The sequence below is a fragment of the Anolis carolinensis genome, chromosome 2 (assembly GCF_035594765.1).
Source record: "Anolis carolinensis isolate JA03-04 chromosome 2, rAnoCar3.1.pri, whole genome shotgun sequence".
NCBI lineage: Eukaryota > Metazoa > Chordata > Lepidosauria > Squamata > Dactyloidae > Anolis > Anolis carolinensis.
In genome coordinates, this window is record NC_085842.1 from 297,548,023 (window position 1) to 297,571,440 (window position 23,418).

The 23,418-nt window shown below is 40.3% G+C and overlaps 1 protein-coding gene across 1 annotated transcript in view; it reads right to left on the reverse strand.

The window, feature by feature from the left end:
- Window positions 1–4,523: 4,523 nt before the first annotated feature.
- Window positions 4,524–23,418, reverse strand: part of ndufs4 (NADH:ubiquinone oxidoreductase subunit S4) — a 73,977-nt gene continuing 55,082 nt past the window's right edge. Inside the window, exons 3-5 of the mRNA XM_008102800.3 lie at window positions 13,902–14,074; window positions 9,888–9,961; window positions 4,524–4,738 (exon numbers count right to left, since the gene is read on the reverse strand). Of these exons, the coding sequence (XP_008101007.1) occupies window positions 4,635–4,738; window positions 9,888–9,961; window positions 13,902–14,074 (351 nt within the window). The 3' untranslated portion in view covers window positions 4,524–4,634. The remainder of the gene's footprint in view (window positions 4,739–9,887; window positions 9,962–13,901; window positions 14,075–23,418) is intronic.

Consider the following 23,418-nt stretch of genomic DNA (forward strand, 5'->3'; position numbering starts at 1 on the left):
GAAAGAAGGGAGGAAGCAAACAAAAGACTGAAAATGGCTAAACAAAACTGGAAAAAGCCACTCTCCTCACTTTCTATCTCACTAGTATGAAATGAAGTACACCGAAACTATTGTTCTTCTTTCTCCTCACCATAGGATTTCTCTGCAAGACATCACCAGGTTCTGATGCTTACGTAGGGAATATAGGATTTATGCTGCATTGGCTGATATTTTGCCTCCTTTCTGAAGCAATGGAATCCTGATTACATTGATTCATATGGCCAACCATCAACAACTATTTTCTGACTGACTTACAGATCAAGACAAACAACATAAAATATTTAAAGTACAAAACACACTCTTTAAACAACTCAAACAAGTAAAACACAAAACTTTTCTTCCAATGGTAGGAAGGAAATGGTTTAACTGGGACTGAAAAGGAATTACTCATGTAGGTTGGCATCTTGATGTGTATATACAAATAAAATACATACAGTAATCTGCTCACATTCAGGAACTTTTTTTGTTGGGCTGAAAGAAGTGTGGATCACAGTGGCACTATTGTTCTGTAGCAGAACTGCCGACTTTCTATCACACTATCTACTCATGTAAAGGAATTATATCTGAAATTTTCAATACAATCATATGGTAAGCTTTTGGGAAGTAAGTCCAAACCTATTCAACAATGTTTAGCATTGTTTGTGTGGAATATCTGGGTCTTCAGCCAAGGTAGAGCCTTGTTCATAGAAAACCTCTGACATCCTGATCACTAGGCTGAAAGGAGAAAAGGTTTCCTGAAGGGCATGTTTCTGTATTTTGTGCAGGAAAGTTTGTGTACAGTGTAGAACAGGGATGGGCCTGTTTGAAAGTGGAAAAGATGTCTTCTACTTTCCTGTTGTTAAATAAGGCCTCCTCTGGGCTTAAGGAGGCCCAAGGGGGCTGAATATTATGACAAATGTATCCCCACACCACCTAGAACAGTAGTTCTCAACCTGTGGGTCCCCAGGTGTTTTGGCCTACAACTCCCAGAAATCCCAGCCAGTTTACTGGGAGTTGAAGACCAAAACATCTGGGGACCAACAGGTTGAGAATCACTGACCTAGAGGACATTCAAAGACAAAACATGTTTTTCCAGGAGATGCAATGTGGGGATTGTGACCTTCCAAGAGTTCAGCCTTCTACGGTCCATCCCTAACATAGGGGAACATTACAATTATGTTCCAACAATCTCCATCTACTAATCTATATCTTCTCTGCACAACACACATATATGAATGCTATGCTGCACAGTACAATTTGAAAATTGATCTGGAGGTTTCAGTCTGTGTTGTTGTAGCTCCTGGGTCCTTGGAGAAAGGCGGGCTTTAAAATGAAAAAAAAAATTAATACAATTTTGTTGCCTACAATTGGTTGAAGATAAGGCCAAAATTACACTGGTATTACATTTCCTTTTTCATCCAAGATCACCTTGATATTTTGTTGCTGTTCCCATAACACTGTGGGTAGAAAAATGGGAACTGTTATGATGTGGTTATGACCGACTTCAGCATGAATTCCATTGGCAGTCCTAACTAGCACAGGCCACCCAATCAACAGTTGAATGGAAAGTAGACACGTACAAATCCCAATTCAATACGTCTACATTAGCTGGGATTACCAGTAGGTTTAAGCTTTAATGAACCTTGTTCCCATTAATTCAATGGGTTTACTTACTTGAATCAGAATTAACAACCAGAGTAGGCCATAATGAGCTAATGTAACACTTTCATTTAACATTACAAATGTTTTGCCTTGAGTTCTTCAAAAACTCTTGCCAACTAGCGAGATTCTTCCACCTTCGTGCGTATGTGTCTTCAAGTTGCCTGTTGGTTTACCCATGTGAATTCCACAGTGCTTTCTTTAGGCAAGAAATTATCAGAGGTGGTTCATCATTCCTCAACTTTCCCCAGCACTTGGTATTCCTTGATAATCTCCCATTCAAATACTAAACAAATCTAGTAAACCAGTATTAGGGTACAATTTCCCAGTGAGAAAACTTTTCATTTTCACTGGTCTTTAGGTAAGGGGTGTAGCTGGTATGGTCTTCACTAGATTAGGGCTGGACTGAATGCCAGAATAACATTCCAAATGTTTTAGAATAAACTGAAATGCTGTCTAAAACACATCTGAGCCACCAATATCATGCAGCTATGATGGAATGGAATTATGGACATTAGCAGAAATAACAGATTTAGATTCAAGGAGAAAAAAATGATTTTTTTTGGTAATTCCATTATTTCTGAGGAGTTAATTTCCATGCAGCATTTGCTTCAAAAAGAAATCATAATAGTTTCCTTTCCATTCATATATTTCCTTACTCTTTGCCTTGTTTTAGAAAAACATCTCTTTTTTATTTTAGAGTTCAACAAGTGAATTAGTTGCATAATAACCTTTTTGGGGCCAATACTGAATATGGGTGGTTTGACTAGTAAACATTGCCAGATGAATTAATGAGCATCAGCCAGACAAGTTCCTATCAGGAAATTAAAAGGAAAAAGCTAAAGTGAGTCCAAATTTAGACTTTCATCACCCCATACAAATAAAAGGTGGAATTAGTGTAACACTTTGCAATACAACTTATTGGATGGATTTCTTTAAAATTGTCACATCAATACTGCATGATGTAGTAACACTGTCATGAAACTGGAACCATGCCCTAATTTTTTTGGCAAATTTTAAAATTGATTTCAAAATACAAAATGTTCTGAACATAAGAAACAGCTTCTCTGCATCTTGTCCTTCTAACTTTCTATGTCATGTACATGACATAGCACAGATGAGATCCTATATGTGCACAGAGCTTACATGCAGTTTTGCATCCTCTTATTGCCTGGAAGCTGCCAAGCAATGGAGGGGGTCCTGTTGATATTGCTTAATTTTAGAGAGGGGAGAGAAGAAAGTGATGAAGACCATGGAGCAACAGCTAGTTTCAGCTTGGTGGAGGGATGAGGGACGTCAATGAATGAACCTACCCTTTACTTTCCCAAGTAGCTCAGAGCAGCTGTATCTCCATAATCTGAACCACCTCTACCCTTCCTTCTTTCTCCATGAGAAAACAACAATGGCCTAGTCCCTTCTTAACCTTGAAAGCAATTGGGTGGTGGATGGCCTTTGGTCAAAGCACAAGGACACGTGAATAGCCACTTGTACTCCACCCAGAAAGGGACTTATCTGCACATAACTCCTTAATATCATGCTGGCCTGGATCTCCTGTCTCATGGGAGGGTGCCGGCTTCTTCCCTCCTACCACAGCAACATCACTCTCATTCTGCTACTAAACAGTGAATAAGTAGAACATTATTGATACCTGTTTGACCGCCTGGTGTGGGTTAAATAAATGAATGTCATCTACAGTTAGAAAGTTTGTGATCATTCAAACATCATGACTATTGTATCAATGCTAGAATGTGCAACGGTTGCATTTTCAACCCTTGGACTAAGAGATTCTTATTCAGTTATACTTTGTTGAGGAACAATTTTAATTTTTGTGCTGATGGGAGGAACAGAGTTCTTCCTGCTATTCAGCATGCTATGTACCAATCTTCCATATTTTAGCACCATTAAGACACTTTTTGAATGCTTCTTCATCTAGAAAGAACATGTTAGTAAAATTATATTTGTACCTGCCCTGGGAGATGGAAATAGCTTACTTGTGCTTCAGTGTCTTAGTAATTTAAAATAGTGCACATACCATAGCAGTACACTAGGTGGTGTATGGATGGAAGAATTGCAATCACTGGTACCTGCCCTAAAGTATAGAAAACATCAAAATTGGTCACATGTTTCCCCCCCACCACCCCCGAAGGCTGAGACAGAGTAGTGGTATAAACCACTGTCTTGCCAGATGCCAAGATAATCTCTCTGTCATATTTGTTTGCTCCAATATCTCCTCCCTATTACTTGGGATACATAGCTAGGATTCTGCCCAGCAAAATGCTGCCTTACTGCAATCCAGGAGGAAAGGAGAGCAAACGGCTTAGTCAGATCTCAGCAGCTGCCTGTTCTTCTGGGGTATGCATCAAGGGCAAGCATTGCCAGGGCTTCTGCTGTGGAATTTAAGCATTACTAAAAGGGTACCTTCAAGTGCCAAAAAAATTAAGATCCTTCGATCTTTGCTCAGACAGAATGTGACTGACCTTCATTTGAAGATGCTAAGAGAAAATACATTTTATAGGACAGGTCAAAACAAGAAGCAGAAATTGACTTTGCAACTCTTATATAAAGTAACTTCTATACAAAAATGGGAAAAATTTAGAGAAATATCTATTAACACCCTTTCAATGTCTAAGGGTGGGTATTTATTGAACTATAAAATTACTCAAAAGCCAAGGCTTGGTCTTTAAAGTTGTAATTCATTTCAGACATTCCTTTTAATGAATTCCGCATATAGCAATTTCCTAGAGGTATGAACACCCCAAATCTCCTCTCTAAATATAGGGAAGTTTGTAACAGGTTCAATTGGAGACATCAAAAACATTTTAAATAGACACCACAAGATGCATGAGTAGTTTAAAGGTCAAATTTATTAGGAGATTAAGAGATGTATTATACATGGACTATAAATACAGCACAGCTGACTTTATTCACAGTCAGATGCAGAGACAGCCAATGCCAACCTATTTTGTGGACACCCTTGTCCTTTTGTTCCAAGAAAAGTTTGCGCCATAAGACTTGGATTTAGGTTTTGGAATCCTCCGCTCTTGAACATCATAGCTCCAGCCTAGGAAAAAACATGTGGAGAATTCTAAACAACACACATACAGTCGATAAGACGGAGCAAGTGCAACACAAACAAATGTAACTTCAAGCTTTTAAGAGCTAACAAAAAAGAAATAACCCACGTATTTGATATATAATATGTAATTACTAGCTTATTCTTTTGTAAAAGGCAGTGAACAATAATCCTTTAAGACAGATATGCCTTAAATGTGACTTACACCTGTTCTCAGGTTTGTCAGATCTCAGGCACTGCATGTTCCAACTTTCACCGCTCTTGCTGATGGACCAGCACTGACAGTTGACGCATGAAATCCTGTAATTTTATGCATCTACACCTCTCTATCTGATGTCGGGCCAAGTTTTGAAAATATGCATGGAAGCAGAGTACCACAATGCCACAAGGAAAGCAAGAAGGACAAAGAGGTGAGCTTAGGAGAATATATTAAGTGGCCTTCAAATCGGAATCAGCTGCTCTGTAGACCAGGAACACTGCCAACACTTCCATGGCCTCAAATAAAAATCAGATGGAATCAAAAAGGCACTAATCTCTTGAATGAGGTTTCCCCCCTTTACTCTAGCAGAAGCCTTCTTTCAGATTGAGCAGCTGGAGAAGTATGATAATGATGGCACAGAGGAGGAGGTGATGATGATAGAAGATAAAGGGGAATCTCAGACTAACAGATGCAGTTCAGAGAGGATAAAACATCTTGATTTTGGAGTTATTAAACTACCGTACTAGCAAAAAACCCACAATAAATACAATTTCTGTGTTTGGATCCGGAGGGCTATCAGGAAGTAGGAGAAAGGGAGAAGTTCTTCTTTCATTCTCTTCTTATACATATTGACAAAATAAAAAATACACAAATAGCTTCATATGCTCAAGTAGCACCTCAACATGTTTCTAGAACAATAGCCAGCCCTGTCGCCATTCTTCACCACACAACTCTTTGGAGGTTGGTGAACGTGGTATTTCACAATCAGTTTGTAATGAGAATTGAAAGTTGGTTTTCTGAGTCACAAATTCTAATGGTGGACATCTCTGGTAGTTTCACAAAGTTTAGTATTACTCTTCTATGAAGGACACACTTGGCCTTGAATACTTGAGGGTTCTAAGTGGGCATGAAGATGGTGCTGTGCACAATGGTCCCATGTCCCTGGCACTAACTCCTTCTTTTCATCCTTGTCATTTTCAGCAGGAAGGACTAAAAAGATGCATTACTGACATTTACTATTAAGAACCCAGGTTGATTGGGATCCTTGATTTGGGAAACATTCTACTTGTGTTAAAGTGAATAAAAATAAAGTCTGTGCTTCAAACCTGCTTAAGCTAGACTTACCCATTAACTGGCTGGTATCATGTTCATGATTGTGGCACTATTGCCACAATCACAAATACCCAGCACAACCCTGCCTTAACAGTCAGCCGCTGCACTGAGTCAGCAAGTCTGCTCTATTAGTGATCAGGGTGCAACGGTTCGAGGTTTCCAGTCCCCTCTCCTCAGTGATTTGCAGGGCAACAGTCAGAAGTAAGGTTACAGCCACAATTCCTTGTCCTACTTAAGATGCTGGAGGGTGGGGAATGGAAATGCCATCCTGCTGTGCCCCATCTGCCAGCAAAACAGGCCTCCATTTCTTGGTAATGGCTGCCAGTCATTGAGGTAGGTTTGGGGGATCAGACAAGATATGAAATATAATTTAGTTCCTTTACTATGGCTGTGATATAAGATGTGGCCTACATTTTTATTTTCATGAACCACTCAACTGAAACTTCAAAAGTACTGTAGTTATTAGACTCACTACTAGAAAAGGATGTGTGTGAAGTCTATGGACTTACTCCTATTTTGTGAAGCACACCACAGTCTTCATTAGACTGTCAAATGGGTCCATGGAACAAAAATATTAAGGATCTACGGGGCTACAGTATGGACAAGTTTGCAACTTGAGCTTGCTATTCTTTCTGGCATATGAAATATTAACTCCAAACTACCATGCTGCACATATAGGAGACCTTGGAGATGGTGTGGAAGAGACAAGAGGAAACTTTATAAAGAGAGTAGCATGGACAATAATGGGTAGGAGAGTTACAGTGGGAAACTCCAGGCCCTTAATGATTCTGTGTTTCTATTATTTCACCCAGCACACTCCTTCAAAATAGATTAGTGGTTTATTCATAGAGGAGCATGAATAAATGATATAAAATGGGAATACAATCATGAATGAGTCCTACATCATCAGACATAAATACAAGGAAGCCTCTAATCTGGCACCCAAGCCAGGGGGTTTCCAAGTCACTGTAAATTGGCACATTGAGGAAATAACATTTGCAGTGCTATCTGGGCTGCAGTGTGTTGAGGACAGGCAACTGGAGAGATCCTCAGGGAACCTTCCTGCTGCTGCTTGTTTCAAGGGACCCTGCAACTGGAAGAGGGCTGCAGACATCATTTCCCAGCACCTCATAAACCCTTTGACTGGGCAGAGAAGGTAAGTTTGAGGAGTCACGTTCAGTTGTCAATGACCATGAACATCAACCACCATCTGTTATTATCTCGTTTAGCTAATCAACAGGATGGCAGCAATTGTGTTCTATCTAAATCAGCCACTCCCAACACAGGTCCATCCAGATGTTTTAAATACAGCCCAACAGCCCAGTCTGAAAGGCCAACTTAAGAAGCGTGATGATCACAGGGTAAAACACCTGGAGCAGCCCAGGGTACATTTTTGTTGCTTTTAAAGAAGAATGTTCTGTAATGAGGATATTCTATATAACATTTTCTATCTCTCTTGAGAATCCAAATCCTACATCTATATATATAAAAGGGTAATGAAATTTCGGCCTAGGACAAAACAACAAAACTACACATCCCAGAAACACTAAACTTGGCAGCACAACCCCTCATCCATGTCTCTACATTCATACAACAAAAAGCTCCAGCTACTCCAGAAAACGGCCAGGCTTTGAGACTGCAAGGCTATTCACTGCTACTCCACCTGGCCAACAAAGGATTCCCATAAGCCACAGCAACGTGTGGCTGGGCAAAGCTAGTGTTTACTATATTAGTAGACCTCTGTGCATTAGGCCAATGTCACTTGTTTATTATATTCTGACTCAGACTTAAACGGAGCACTAAACAACACATTCCCATGGTAAAAAAATCCAGAGCTTAGGAAAGTTATATTTGGGATTACATCTTCTAGAATGTAAATTCTTAAAACTTTGAGATTATAGAAATTTGGAGAAGGTGCTGTCCCTTTACAAAAATAAACTATCTTTACAATCTGAGTTGTAACTGTCACACCACCAGTCTAAATGTGTCTTCTTGCTCCCAAACAGGCACTAGTCTGCTTCCATTTGCTCTCAGAGGCTAGCAAGACAAAGCCAAGATTAGCAGAAATGTTCTTTGGATAAGCTGTATGAGCAGAAAAGAGTGGTTTAAGTTCTAGGATAAGAAGACAGGCACACAAGAAAATCTCTAGCATAATTCATTACTAGGAATAATTTAAGCGAAGTTTATCCTGCAGCAAATGTATACTAAGCAGGAAGATATTAGACAGGCCTGGGTTCTACACACTAGTCTTCATCCCCCTAGAGACAAGTTCAACTTTTGACTCTAGAGTTCATGAGTGAAAATGAGTTTAATGGCCCCATGTTTTTGAGTGTTATAAACTAGCACATAAACTACCACATAATTTGGCACCACTGGATCTGCCTGGCAATCTCTGTGCTCAGGGGGCCTTGTCATGGAATTAGTGAGGCTTGTAGTAGGCCAAGATAAAGGTGCCCTGGCACAGGCATATGGGAAAACTTGTGTATCACCCACATTACACTGGGCTTTAGGCCAACACTCTTGGTTCCTCACTTCAGTGAGTACTAAGTTTCTTGTCAAATGTTTCTAGGAAATGAGATAAAGAAAAGGGCAGATATTTTTTTATGCCAACACTTAAGAGGCTGTCAGTGATTACAAGAACTCCTCAAAATCCCCAAGTAGTAAAATGCTAAGGAAGAGTGACACATTTGAGCAATGTTTTAGTTTAGCCACTAATACTCCAAACTGAAGATGTTTAATCCTGCAGAAAAGGACTCCAATGATTCCAACAATCCACTGAATGCAGCTCGAGTGTAGCATCTGAGCATCTAAATAAGCGTACTGTACACTATTTATGACAAATGCTTACTGCACATAAGTGCTATTAGAGGTGAGTCTCTTTCAAAGCAGCTCCTTAGTACTAAACCTATTTCTCTGAAGTAATCTCCACTGGTTTATTTTGAGCAATTGTGTTTCGTATCAGGGAGCATCAGTAACTGACACAACAATACAAATGTCTACATGCAACATATTGTTCTACTGACTTTGAGCCATAACAACCTGTTGTGCTGAACTCACTGGACTTGAGTCGGGCAGTTCTGAAAGCTTACTCTGACTCAGTAAGCAAATGTGCCTTTTAACAGGTTTTTGCAATTTCTTAGAGTTCAGTAAAAATAATTAAACCTTTGGTAAGCTAGCTATGTTTATTCACTTCTGACAATAGTGTGTGTGTATAAAATTTGCAAGGCTGCATAGTAGCATGACATACCTTCCTGGGCAGTTATGTCACTGGGAAGGAGAGTTTGGGAATAGCAAAAGCCATGAAACAAGGCAGCAGCATTTCAAAATAGACAATGCACGAAAGAGAAATCAGTCTGGAATGCCTGGCATCCAACACAACAGATATCGGTGAGTCAGGGGAACAAGAGGGGCCCTACCATACTCTTGGCAATAAGATGGAGAATGGCAGAAGGGAAGAGGGGTGAGGAAGTTAAGAATGGAGAGAGACAGAGTGGAGAATGTGAAGGGCAGTTTTCAGGACCAGCTAAATCAAGGGTAAAGCCAGACTCCCCATTCAGATTGTGTGTAGGGGAGGGCTGCCCCATTTTGGCATCATGCAAGTACAGGGTTGCTAAGTTAGTCACAGTCCTAGGCATGGGCTGCCAATGTTATTGGCCACAACTGGCATTTCCACCTACTCGACAGCCATATTTTTGTAATGTTGAAGGAGAAACCACATGTCACCACCTCATCATGCACCCAGAGAGCGGCAATGGATTGCCCTGTCCAGAATGTGACAGTCTGCCAGTAGATTGATGTCCAGGTCCAGGTCACTGTCCTACATACCGTTTTTTTCAGCAAAGGCAATAGCTGTTTCTTTTGTAGAAAAGGACAGAAGCATGTTGGATAGAGGATCCGCTCTGTAAGAAATTAGTAATCCTGTTATGTATTTTGTATCATTTCAGAGCAGGGTATAACATTAAAAAAAACCCCACATGAATACACAATAAGAAGAAAACAGGTAAACTAACTAAGATTTGCATAATTAAATCAGTAAAATCTATTAAGATGGCTAGGGAGATAAAACCTACATAGTAAGATTATTTGTGACAAGCTAATAAAGCACACACCTATCTCTCTTTCGCAAATGATTATTTCTAGCTCTTATTGAAGCAGAGGGCATGAAGAAAAATCTCAACAGGGCATGCAAAAGAATGGGCATGTTGATATGGGCAGTTATTTGGCTTTTGAGCCATTTAGGTTCCATCAACAATTTAATCAGGTTTGCAAATGAAGAGACAACCAAATATATTCTTTTAAAGTTGGAGTGATATGAACTACACCCGTCAATCTTGATGCAGTCTATATTAATTAAGACTGATTTGCAAATGTAACATATTGTACAGAGTGAGTCAACTGAAAAGTGACCACACTATGGCTAAAAGATAATTTAAAAAAGCAACTCTTGCTATAGTGCTATGTATAGAACAAATACCGGGAAAAAATTCTGATGTTCTAAATAATGTTGTCAGCTTTATCACACTTGGTTTAAATATTATATACAAACACATTCAATTTTTTATGTGGAAATTATTTTACTGGAATATTTGTAACAATGGAAAGAGAACTGAATATGAAATTGCTATACCCGAAAGAACACAGTTTTTAAGGCCACATCTAAAGAGGTAAGGTAAAGATTTCCCCTGACGTTAAGTCTAGTCGTGTCCGACTCTGGTGGGTGGTGCTCATCTCAATTTCTAAGTCAAAGAGCCAGCGCTGTCCATAGATGCCTCATGTGGCCAGCATGACTGCATGGAGCGCCGTTACTTTCCTGCTGGAGCAGTACCTATTGATCTACTCACATCTGCATTACCTGATATACCCACAGTTTAGCCTTTTTTAAAGGTGCAACTATAATACCTTCAGTTTTATTCACTATGTATTACTTATCAGGTCCAATTCAAGTTAAGAAAATATTGATTGAATGCAGTGAGTTGAACATTTTATGTCACTAAGGAATGGATGTGAGTCTGTGGACAAACAGATCATCATATTTAGTCTTAATTACATGTACATGTGACTGATTGCAAAACAAGAGATTTTATGAGATAGAAACAGGTTAACAGTGCATTCATTTTTAGCCTTCATATTCCAAATTTAGCCTGTCTCATAGGACTGATTGCAGTACAGCATTAAAAAGCTGCATCTCTTATATATGCATGTGTTGAGTGAGTGTTACAATTTTTTCATTAAAAAGATACAATCTTTGAAAATTTCCCATCCTGCATCACTGCTCCTAAGTAACGGTGGACAAAGTGGACCCTCCAGAAACAGTTGAACTACATCTTGCAGGGTTATTCACCATTGGATATGCTGGTTAGATATGTTTACAGTTGTGATCCAAAAACAGTTGTAATCATCTACCCCTGTCAAAAACAGTGAGCCTGCATTCTTATAATGTTGTTCAGAACAAATTCAACATCACATCTGCAAAGATGAGACTCATCAGCTCACAGGATCTGCATCTCATCAAGACTAAACTTCAGTTAATTGCTTCCCACTGAGTTCATTATTGAAACCAAGCATTGATTTGGCGGTTCTACTGTTTCGGATGGTTTTGCAGAAACAGAGCTAATTTGTCATCTGTATTCGGGTGGCACTTAACTCCCAAATGAGGACATTCTGTAGCATTATATATATGTACGGTGTTCCACTTTAGACAACCTAGGAGCCAGTTTCATAACTTGGGACCCAGTACAGTGCTGAAATTTGGTGGAAAATCACATTGCTGAATTCTGGCAGAAAAGTGGGAAAAGTTATAAAAACAAGCTGGAAATACTTACTTTAATGGTATTTTCTTGGTTTGCTATTGAGTGTTGGTGACAACTCATTAAAATCTATTTAAAGCATGCTGGTTTTAATGGCCTTTAGTGGTCTGCCACTGAAATTCAATGGTATTTGAGGGTAACTCGAGGTCCCATAAAAACAGCCTGGGGGAGCAGGATATGGCCTACAGACCATATGTTGCTCATTCTAATACAGACGTTAGAAAGCATGAGGAAAATATGGAGGCTTGAAGTTCACAGCAGAATTGACCACAAGTAAAGCAAAAGTTTTGCAGACTGGTTAATTCTAAATAGGACTAACAATAAGTCAAGCAATTGGATATACATTCCAACCAAATATTTGGATTCTGTTTGAGGTGTGATACACATTTTTTGTACCAAATGTTAGTCTGCTAGCTTTCCACACCTGGGACAGGAAATGCATTTGGTGATGTCAGAAAAAGAGAATACGGCAACAGAGAAAGATAATTTACATTTTCTACTTTTCATAATGACTTTTTATTTCTAACATAGAGAAGAGTGAATCACAATGGGGCCAGGAATTCTCAGCCTTCAACTTTTAGTGTGAGTCAAACATCCAGCCCACAGCTCAGCCCAAAACGTTGAACATGTGCAATACTTACTTTTTCAGAATATTTGTTTCATGAATAACACCACCACAGTCACTAAAATAGAACTTGCAGTGCTACTCAGGAAAGCAAGATGAATTCTCAGCATTTATGAGACTACGTACCTCTATTACTGTGTCTCTAAAATAATATAAAACCTCATCCCAAGGTTACAAAAGGGAAACTAAAGATACTGGACACAGTTACAGTTGCCTCTCTGCTAAAATGACATTTTGATATACAGTTAAAAAAGATATTTACAAGATCTTCATGATCTTTCTTGGAGAGATAACGAACTTACAACTTAACATTTAGAAAACAAGGAAATAGACTATATGCACAGTCTGGTTTTGAGCTGGATAGATTATTTTATTGTGCAGTTAACACAGACTTTAATCAGTGATCATAAAACTGTGGAGATGCTGTCACAAGCGACTGTGCAACAAACAAACACCAACACACATTTTGGAGGTCACACAGTATTACATTAGGAAGAGAAGGAAATCGAAGGTATTTTCCAGCCTTTTGTTGCCTGCCTTGGGCGACAGCAATCTAAATATGTTACTAAACATATTTAGGGCAGCAGAATGAACATTGACTCTTATCAGCTCAACATCTCACATATTGTTGTGATCACTGCAAAAACATTTATTATAAAGTGTTACGTACATATAGCTTTCACTGAAGCATCGAAAGCCTTCTTAAATGTACAGGAAATGTCTGCCATCAGAACAGTACTAAGTATTTAAATAACACTATGTAAATGTTTTGGGAACTTTACATACAGTTAACAATTATCTCAGCATTCTACAAAGTACGTCAGCATTATTATTCCCACATTGCAGATAAATGACTGAGGTTCAAAGCTAACACCTATACAGTATGATCCTGTATTCACAGAACTATTATCCATGGCTTCATTTATCAATGTCTGGCAAAATATGTCCTCTTTAGGCATTTTCTAGGTCTTCCAGTATGACTGAATGGCATTCTTCAGCTAGTAATCCTTTATTTCAATAGGGTTCATTATTATCTCCAAAATAAGGGAATGCATCCCCCACAGGTATAGGAGTTTTACTGTATACGTAAGGTAGATATGGATTTCTGCCGGCTTTACTTCAAATGCTGTAAATGAATTCAAACTCTAAACTCTGTCCTATTCAGATCAAAAGAAAGGGCAAGGGTAGCTCTTTCTGATAAGATAAACTAATCATGGTCTTGGAATTAGACTATTAACATACTAAATTCTGTAGGCCTCAGACAACTTGGCTGTAAGCAGTCTATCCTCTCTTAGATTTCCAAGCATCTATATATCAGTCAGAATGCTTGAGCAGAGATACAGAGACAGACAGAAAAGATGTGGAGACTGCTTTATAGGAGTTCAGTTATCTGAACATGATACTTACGTAGATGCCCAGCCCATCAAAGGGTTTTCCCAGCGCTCCCTTGTATCAAATTCCATCTTCCATTTTTTGGTATTGTTAACACCAGCTTGCATGGCATTACGGGCTGGAACAAAAATGTGCACTTTTCTGGTTTTAATATGTTCCTCTGGTACACCAGTTAAAGGTGTAATGTCCTAAAAGAATAAGAAATGACAAACATAACTTAGAATATATGGTATGTATGGCTTTTTTCTTAAAACAAGACATTTTTATTGAAAGAAATGGAATGTATAATCCAGAACTTATATCTAATATTCCTGAGCTACAGACTCAAAGGAAAACTATCCCTAATCATATTTACAGTAGACTGGCTAAAATTAGTCAAAATAAAATCAGACAGGACTAAGTTATGTACCAGTGATTTCAATAGATTTACTCTAACTATGAGAAAGATGCAGCCCCAAAGTTCAAAATTAACTTTAAGAAAACCATATCCATGAGTCTCTTTTGCTCTGTCAAATATTTGAATTCCAACATTCACTGAAAGGACTGAGATCTCATGGTTGCCAAGAGATGAGTTAACTGGAAATTTAAAACATTTTATCTGTGGTTCTAAATACTGAACAACTTCTTTTGGAGTAATTTCAGTAGGCCCTCCACATTTGTGGGGTTAGCTGCGCAAGACCTCTGCGGAAGTGGAAAAAGGAATGGTTGCTTACTTGTTTCTTTGAGTGAAAGTTATCTGTGAAAATCACACATATGTTATTTCCTGCACCTGCACAGTAAGTTTGGCTTCTTCTAGAAAGCTTCAAGATACATTTTGGCGGAAGCCCAGCCCACACTCCCAAAGGAGGAATACAGCCAGTGGGAGGGTTACAACCTCAGTTCCTTTGTTGCAGAGTAGCAGCTTGAAGAACCAAGGCATGACAACAGCAGAGAAGATGGGCAGGGATATAAGAATTTCACAGATGAAATTTGGTTACAGGTAAGCAACCATTCCTCCTTCTTCATGGTCTCTGTGAAATCATCTCTTGGCATCCATGAGATCTCAGTCCTTTATTTGAAATTTCACAGAGACCACGAAGAAGAAGCAAGTTACTAATCTTGGGTGGTGGGTGTCATGCTACTGAAGAGAAAAGCACCGCTCTGCCAAAGGCTGCATCCTTCTTAGAAAGAGCATCCACCTTGTAATGGTTGATAAAGGTAAGCGGAGTAGACCAAGCAGTCGCCCGGCAGATGTCGTCCAAGGGAACAAAAAGCAGTTGAAGTAGCCACAGCCCTGGTGGAGTGGCCCTTGATCTGCAAAGGGAAGTCATGTCCAGCCATCTGGTAGGCCAAATGGATTTCAGAGCCAATCCACAAAGAGAGTTGCTGGGAGGAAACTGGAAGGCCACTGGCATCCTTCCAATATTTGAAAAAGAGTCTTTGAGATTTCCTGAGCTCAGCCGTCCATTGTACATAAAATGCCAGAGCTCTATGAACATAAAAAAATGCAGTGACCGTTCCAAAGGTGTGGACAGGTTCTGGAAAAAGGCTGGTAGGACTATGAAATCTAGAGGCAACTTTAGGCCAGAAGGCAATGTAAGAGTAAAGCACAACCTTGTCTTTGTGAGAACAGAGATGGGCTCATCCACACAACACTCACTTGATCGTGCAGAAGTAACAGCGACAAGGAAGGCTATCCTCCAAGATAGGTAAGACATTTTGTTAAAGTTAAAGGTTCGAAGGGAGGTTTTGTCAAGCAGGGGAGTATGACTTCTGAACTCCAGAATAAGTCCAGAGGAGCCACAGGGGGTCACATGTTCCTGTAACCCCTAAGGAAGAGCTGCACTAACAGGTCTGAAAAACAGGAAGGGAGGCTGGCCTTCCTTCTGTACCATGAGATGGCTGCTAGGTAACACTTCAGGGAGGAAAAAGAGAAGTTAGCATCTGAGATGGAGACTAGGATGTCCAGAATCATGGGAGTAGAAGCAGAATCTGGGTTGGTCCCCCTCCCAGCAAGGAAAGTGGTGAAGCGAACCCATTTATAGGAGTGCTTGGTGGAAGCTCTTTGAGCTGCATCGTTGATGGCCCTCACTGGTTGAGATAAAGAGGAGGCCAAATCTATCAGGCTGTTAACTGTACGTTATGTAAATCTGGGTGGAGAACTTGGCCCCCTTGAGATGTGAGGAGGTCCAGACAACTTTGAAGGTTCATGAACTCACCTCGGGATAGCTCGAGCAGGGGAGCAAACCACACCTGTCAAGGCCAAGAGGTGACTAGGATACAATCAGCTTTGTCCGGCCTGTATCTTACACACTATCTGGGTCAATAGCGGGATAGGGGGGAATGTGTACAGAAGAGAGTGATGCCACACAAAAAGAAACGTGTCTCTGAGGCACCCTTGTGCCTGACCCTGAGATAGACGCGCACAGTACAGAGGGCATTTGGTGTTGTCCGGTGAGGTGAAAAGGTCCACCTTGGGTTTGCCCCACCACATGAAGAGGGAGCGCACCTTTTGAGGGTGAATGGACCACTCATGGTCGGTATGAGGGGTCCTGCTCAGATGGTCAGCTAGGGCATTCACTTCTCCAGGTATATCCCTCTGGGAACGCACCAGTCCCAGGTGCGGAGAGTGAGTGTCAGGAGCTAGTGATAACAGGTTCCCCCCTTGCTTATGCAAGCTTTTATTGTGATACTGTCTGTGAGGATCTGGACAATGTGCCCTTTGAGTGATAGTTCAAATGCCCTCAGAGCTTTCTCGACTGCCAGCAGCTCCAGAAAGTTAATGTGTTGGGCTGCTTCCATCCCAGAACAGGTCATCATGAATAGGAAGATCCTATGCAATGGCTCGTCAGAGAGGGGTTTCAATGCCTGCAGATAGATGCAGCCATTACAAAACGTTTCTTTGCCGAATTAGCTGTGTGTTTTACTAGATCTTTCTGTAATTTTGCTAGAACCGAGGCCTCTAACTGAAATGCTTTCGCCAAACGCTGCTCCTCCCACAGGAGGCAATCCAGATAAGAGGCGATCTTTGACCACAAGAACAGTTGGTATATGCTCATATAAACTCCATAATGAGCCAAATGGGTGAAAAGGCCTGAGAAAACTTGGATCTTCTTCCCAATAATATCAATTTTCCTGCTCTCTTTATCAGACAGAGTCAAATGGGGCTTCTGGGATTGGTGAGGCTGAGTTACGTCTAAAATGACTGAGTTAGGCTTGGAGGGCTTTCCCACCCATTCTGCTGATGTGAAGTCCACATGATACAGGCTGTCTATGCGTTTCGGGATCACTGGAACAGCTGCTGGGGCATGATCAGGAGACCTGATTATTTGAAGGAGATAAGGTACCAGAGGTAGCACTGTAAACTGCTGTTGTTCTGAAGGAAAAATAGGGTCTTCCATGGGTGAAGGTGCTTTTGATGTAGGCAAGTTCAGGGCGCGAGCTAATGACACCATCAGAGGGGCCGAAGTAATAGTAATGTCCTCGAGGGGAGGGGTATCAATAATCCCGATGATTGGGGAGAACATAATAGCATCCATGGTGCCCTTCCTTATAATAGGGAGGGGATCGACGCCAGTACCCAACTTATTGATGGGACAATCTCTGGTAATAGAAAGTGCTGCAAGATCGGCTCCGAGAGTGGGAGGACCACGAATGCCTATCTGGCGAGTGGCATCTCGAAACTGAGCAAAAAGACCATCAGGACCGGTAAAAGCGCTGGGAGGCAAAGTGGCTTGCATGAGGCAGTTCCAGCTGCGCCACAGATAGCGGCATCAGGGCTAATGACCCCACGCCCCCCGGAAGCTCCAATATAGGCATCGGGACATGGTGAGCAGGAGCTCCAGAGCTGGTGGTGAGGGCTGGGATTCCGGTGAGGTGATTTGTGCTGAAACACCCAAACCTAGCAGCAGCTGGGGGGGGGGGGTCTGTGCTGACACAAGCACCTCTCCCAAAGGAAGCACAAAGACTGAGGAGAAAAGTTCTCCCTCTGTTGACAAAATCCTAGCCACTAGGGGCGAAGATGAAGTACCCACTGAAGTGGCGGGCAGGAGAGCAGCAGTCTTCCCCTTTTTCAACTTCTCATGTCATTTGCCCCACTCCGTTCCCTTTCCAAGTCCAACTGGCAGGGGATGGAAAGCTTTGGGCCTCTTCACTTTGGTAGGCCCGGTAGGGGCTGGCTGGATGGCAATGAGCTTCCGGTTGAAGGTAAGGGGCCTTTCTAGTCACACGGTCCCCTAAGGAGGCTGGAGACTCGGGTGCCGATCTGTTCATTGGGAAGGCAGGGGGAGAGAGAGCCTGCTCATAGAGCAAGGCCTTAAGCTGCGATTCACTTTTTTTTTTGCGCCTGGGTGATAAAGTAGAGGCAAACAGGGCAAGATTGTGCCACATGGCTCTCCTCAAGGTATAGCAAACACATCACATGCCCTCAATATCTGACAGTTCCCCCCCCCCCCCCCGCAGGCGGGATACTGTTTAAAAAAGGGTTGTAGAAGACATTACTGGCCTGACAAAAAAGGGTAATCAAAAACAGTCTGAGTCAAGAAAGGAGTCACACAAATCCAAAAAAACAGTCCAAGTTACACTAAATCAGTCCACTAAGTAAAATTTAGCTAATCACCAATATTCACAAATGGAGAGAAAGATTCCTTAGCTGCTGCGATGGTGGCGGACTAAAGGAACTGAGGCTGTAAGCCCTCCCACTGGCTATATACCTCCTTGGGGAGTTTGGGCGGGGCTTCCACCAAAACGTATCTTGAAGCTTTCTAGAAGATTCTGAACTGACTGTGCAGGTGCAGAAAATACCATATGTGCGATTTCACAGAGATCACGAAGAACTGAGATTTTAAAAAACCACTATTTTGTTACCTGAGAGAACACTTTTCCAACTATCGCTAGATCCTCTGGTACAGTGCAATTACTACCACAAAGTGAGCAAAAATCGCACTGGAGATCATAGATATGTCTAAAAAGTTACATTTCTAGGAATCTCTAGGTCCTTCAGTATGACTCTATAATCAACTTTCAGCAAAGGTTGGCCATAGAGTCCTGCTGAAGGGCCTAGAAATTCCCAGGGAGAACATTATTCAAATCCACAAAAGTGAAACCCATAAATGTGAAGTGCCTGCATATTTTATATTGACTTCAGAGCTACTTCTCTGTACAAGCATGGACTCAGTAGGATATGATTTCAATCTATGTTATTCTGGATCAATTTAAAGCAAGTATATGGTTACTCAAAACCTGGGATAAAACAATTTAACAACTAGAAGATTTCTGTACTTTTGAACAGGCAAGCATTGACAATAAAGCTATATATACAAGGAATAACATAGTCTGGTTGAAATCTAAAGATGTCCCCATGTGTGGTCAAATCTTTGCACACATATGTGCACGGTTACTATTCTTTTTCAAATGTAGGTCTCTGTGGAGTATCAGAGAATCCTTTAAAAGGTGTCCTTAAGTACTGGCTTCTGGAGAAGGCATGGAGGAAAATGTAGAAATGAGGACCTTTAAACACTTCAATGTAGTTATGGATCTTGGATGAATTAAAGACGGCAATCAAATTCATTTATTGTCTGTACTGATATTGTTACGAAGTATGCAAGTTAAACGTAGTAACAGGATCCTTCTGAACAATCACGTACACAACACTACATCCACCTCAAGCCATTCAGATCGGGCCGCATACAAAAGTAAACATGGGCATTTTTATAATGTGAATTGTAACCAAGTCTTTCTGACATTTGGATTATCAAATACTTCCTCAGAAATCACATTAAGCTAGCAAAATTGCCGCCTACTTAGATTCTTGCATGTATGATGGCAACGGGTGAGGCCTGGCCTTTCTTCCATTGCCTCTCTCCAGGAACAAAAGACTGATCTGGTGCAGGTCCAACTACAGCAGACAGAACTAATCCAAACCAGTGATGACAAGACTTAAATTTGAGGAGGCAAACAAGTTTAAATAGCACACTGGGATTTTAAAAATAAGCCTCAAGCAACCAACTTCATAGTCTCTTCTGTCACAGAATTTAAAAGCTCTTCGTACTCTCAATCAGACCATCCTCAGAAAAAAAAGAGGTGGCATGTCTTCCACTCCCCCCTTCTCTTTTTGTTTCACTTTATAAAACAAGCCCAGAGAGATCAGTCACAACTGGCAAGTGTGAAATGTTTGTCTTGCATTCAGAACTAAGAGAGAAAAAAAGTCACAGGAAATTACAACGCATAAAAGCTGAGCTCAGACTACCTAGAGCAAACTGTCAAAATATTTTAACAATTTAATCATAAATGTTTTCTTTGAGTCCAAGTAGTGTTTATGTTGAATTCCAGTCTAGTCAAAATATGAAGACACACCAATTATTAGTCAAAATGTTGCAACACACCGAACTGCATTCTCTCCTGACAGATTGGCATTTGATTGCTAAAAAAAGAAATATCTGAAAGGTTGTTTGATTGGGCAACCAACTGTCATGCTTCACACAACGAGTTTCACTTCCAGTAAAAAAAAAAAGGTGAGCCTTGATCGTCTCAACTTGTCTGTTCATCAAAATCAGCTAGCAATATATCTGCTTTCCCACAAACACACCTTTGAGTCTAAGGCATGTAAAGAGGGGATAAAAACCTTCCTATATCACTAAGAAAAATAATAAGATAAAATAAAATATCAGTTCTCACTGTCTTTCACAAAGTGGATCACAAATATATATTATCCTCTACTCAGGGTAAAACCAAATCAAAACAGACAAAATGAAAATAAGAGACAAATAAGTGACAAAATGAAAATAAAAATGAAAAATTCATCTTGGTTGACAGATGGCATTACATATATTATAACTGTGGGCAAAATTCAATGTGGGGTTGCATAGCATACATTTCCATGTGCAGAGTTATGTGCTGGCTGTGCTGCACAACCCATGTATTAAATGGCAACATTGCATAACTGAATGTACAAACAAAAGAATACTATTTCCACTTTCTGCAGGGACAGGCAGATACACATTGGCCAAGCTTAGGCATGGCACTGCATGTGTAACTTTGCCTCTTTGAGTGAATGAATATGCTTCACAGATGACAAAAATGCCCAAGGGCATTCTGTAGGGAAATGTACACATGTATAAGAAACCAACAGGATTCGAGATCATTTCATCCATGGTAAATTGTCACAATTTCTGTATTTTCCCCACTTTTAATCCCACCTTCAAGTTTACTTCATACTGCATGTATATACTTTTCCGTATCATGAGCACATTATTTCTAATATATTTTCTCACCGTTCTCTTAATCCACTTTACTGGATGTCCACTCTACAACTATCTTAAAGCAATAGGAACCACAGAATAACAATATGAGAACAAGCTCTGAAGACATACAACGCACCACAGACTTCCTAGAACTGCTATAGTATGTGATCAATTTCCAAAACACTGGTGGATTATTTTCTCTGTAGGTTTTTAAACAGAGGCTGCATGGATGTCTGTCAGGTTTGTTTTGAATTCTGTATTCCTACATGGCAGAATGGGATTGGACTGGATGGCCCCTGGGGTCTCTTCCAACTCCATGATTTTATCTGTATCACTGTCTCTATAGGAACAATGAAGACTTTGACTTTTTGGTGAGGCACACAGATGAATACATATTACAATAGGAACACCTAGAGGAGCAAAACCATGAGCTGTCTAGCTCACTGGAATAATAGCCATTCAGTGAGAAAAGAAAGGGATGTGTTTGTGTGGTCTCCACAATGAAAAACTACCTGTTTTGAGTGTTCTGATGACAATACACTTGGGTGGGAAAGAAGGACGGGCTAGTAACATAACCTAGACCTTCCATTTGAGAGCAATATCAGGATGATCTTGCATTGCACCAAAATGGTCTCATGAGAGCTACAGAACAGTAGGAAGGGTCTATGTATGCAGTATAGTGTAATTAAGTGCTAATTTCTATTCTTTCTGCTTCTCTTTCTCCATCCAAATAAGCTCTTATACAACAAGTAGGAAATGTGAATATATCACACTAGCTACAAATCTTGGGATTTGTCTCTTCTTGTCCTACTTTTCCATTAACCCATTATCCTTCCATTTCCTTTACGAGTGCAAGTTTTTGTGGAAGATTAAGATGTTTATTAGCTTCACCAGCATATGCTAGGAGCTCAACAGCATTTGGGGGTCTTGTAGTGGCAGGGGCTACTCTACTGCAACTTATTTACTGTGTCCAATGTTATTTCTATTTCTACTCATGTGTGTGTGCGGCTGGGATGACTTGCTGACCATGTATCTCAGAATAGCCCTGAAGAAGAGGGCTATGAGCTAGTCAAAACTGATGGGTAGTTTTCTGGGGTCATACTGTCTTGATGCTGAGTTGTTGTCCCCTCACTCCCCAATTGCTTCTCTTTGCTCGTTGCTCATAAGAAGTGAAATTGAGTTTATGGAATCTAGAATATGTGATCCATGACCATTAATTTTCATTTTATCTGGACTTATTAAGGTTTTCAGATTTGCATGAAGTACTAGTACTTGCTGGCTCCAGTTCCCTACATCTGCCACGTCGTCCAATGCTCTGATTGATAGACATTGGCCATGAAGCCCTAAAGTACTGAATTTGAGTATCTCCTCTCTAACTAATTGTTATGAGTTCACATACCTTCACTATAAGGATAAAATAGGTCGGCAAGACACATTATTTTCCACTGTGATGCTCAAGATCATAAACAACTAACTTCCAGGCTCCTTTGCTACTTGCATTCAGACAGACAGTGAAACCGGTTTTCAGAAATTCTGTAATACTGCTACTGCCTTTATATGCTTGCTAAAAACTCTGCCTGTATTTTTTCTTGTTTTTATTATTGGATATTGTTTTAATCTGATTTCAAAACACTAAGTCTATTGGTTTAAAAAACCCTAAGGATAAATTCTGAAAAATAAAGTAAAATGTTGCTAGTTGAGGATAAATGCCCCATTGGTGGCATGCCATGATTCATCACAAAGAGAGTCAAAATCATATTTCCCACTGTGGCTGGTATGGCCTGTGTTTCTCTACTGAATTAAAGAAAATGCTACTTGTACCATTTTTATCAGTGATAGAACACTGGGATACCCTTACAGAAGAATTATTACAGTGAAATAGGGCACCTCAGACTGAAGCATGCTTATTTTATGGAGCACATTCTACTCATCCAATTTTAAGTATTTATTGCTTTTAAAAGCCTACTGTTCTGTTCCAAATGCAATTGGTGCCCAAGTTCCTGTTCCAGTGTAACTCTTATATGGGCTTAAGAATTTTATTTGGGACATTTTTAAAGAAGTGCACAAAATTATAAATTTCTTTGTATATTTATAATTTTGATGGAAAGAACTTGAAATAACAACTAAAGAACAGGGATGGGAAAGTAGAACTGGCAATCCAATCCAAGCAAAGTACTTTGAGTGCTTAGCTCTTAAAGGTGTGTAAGAACAATACATCAGCTGAATTTCAGAAGGTAAATGATACATGTCTCATTTCTTACACTATATAGATCTATGTTCTGGTGATCTGTTAGACTAGCAGTTAAAAGGTA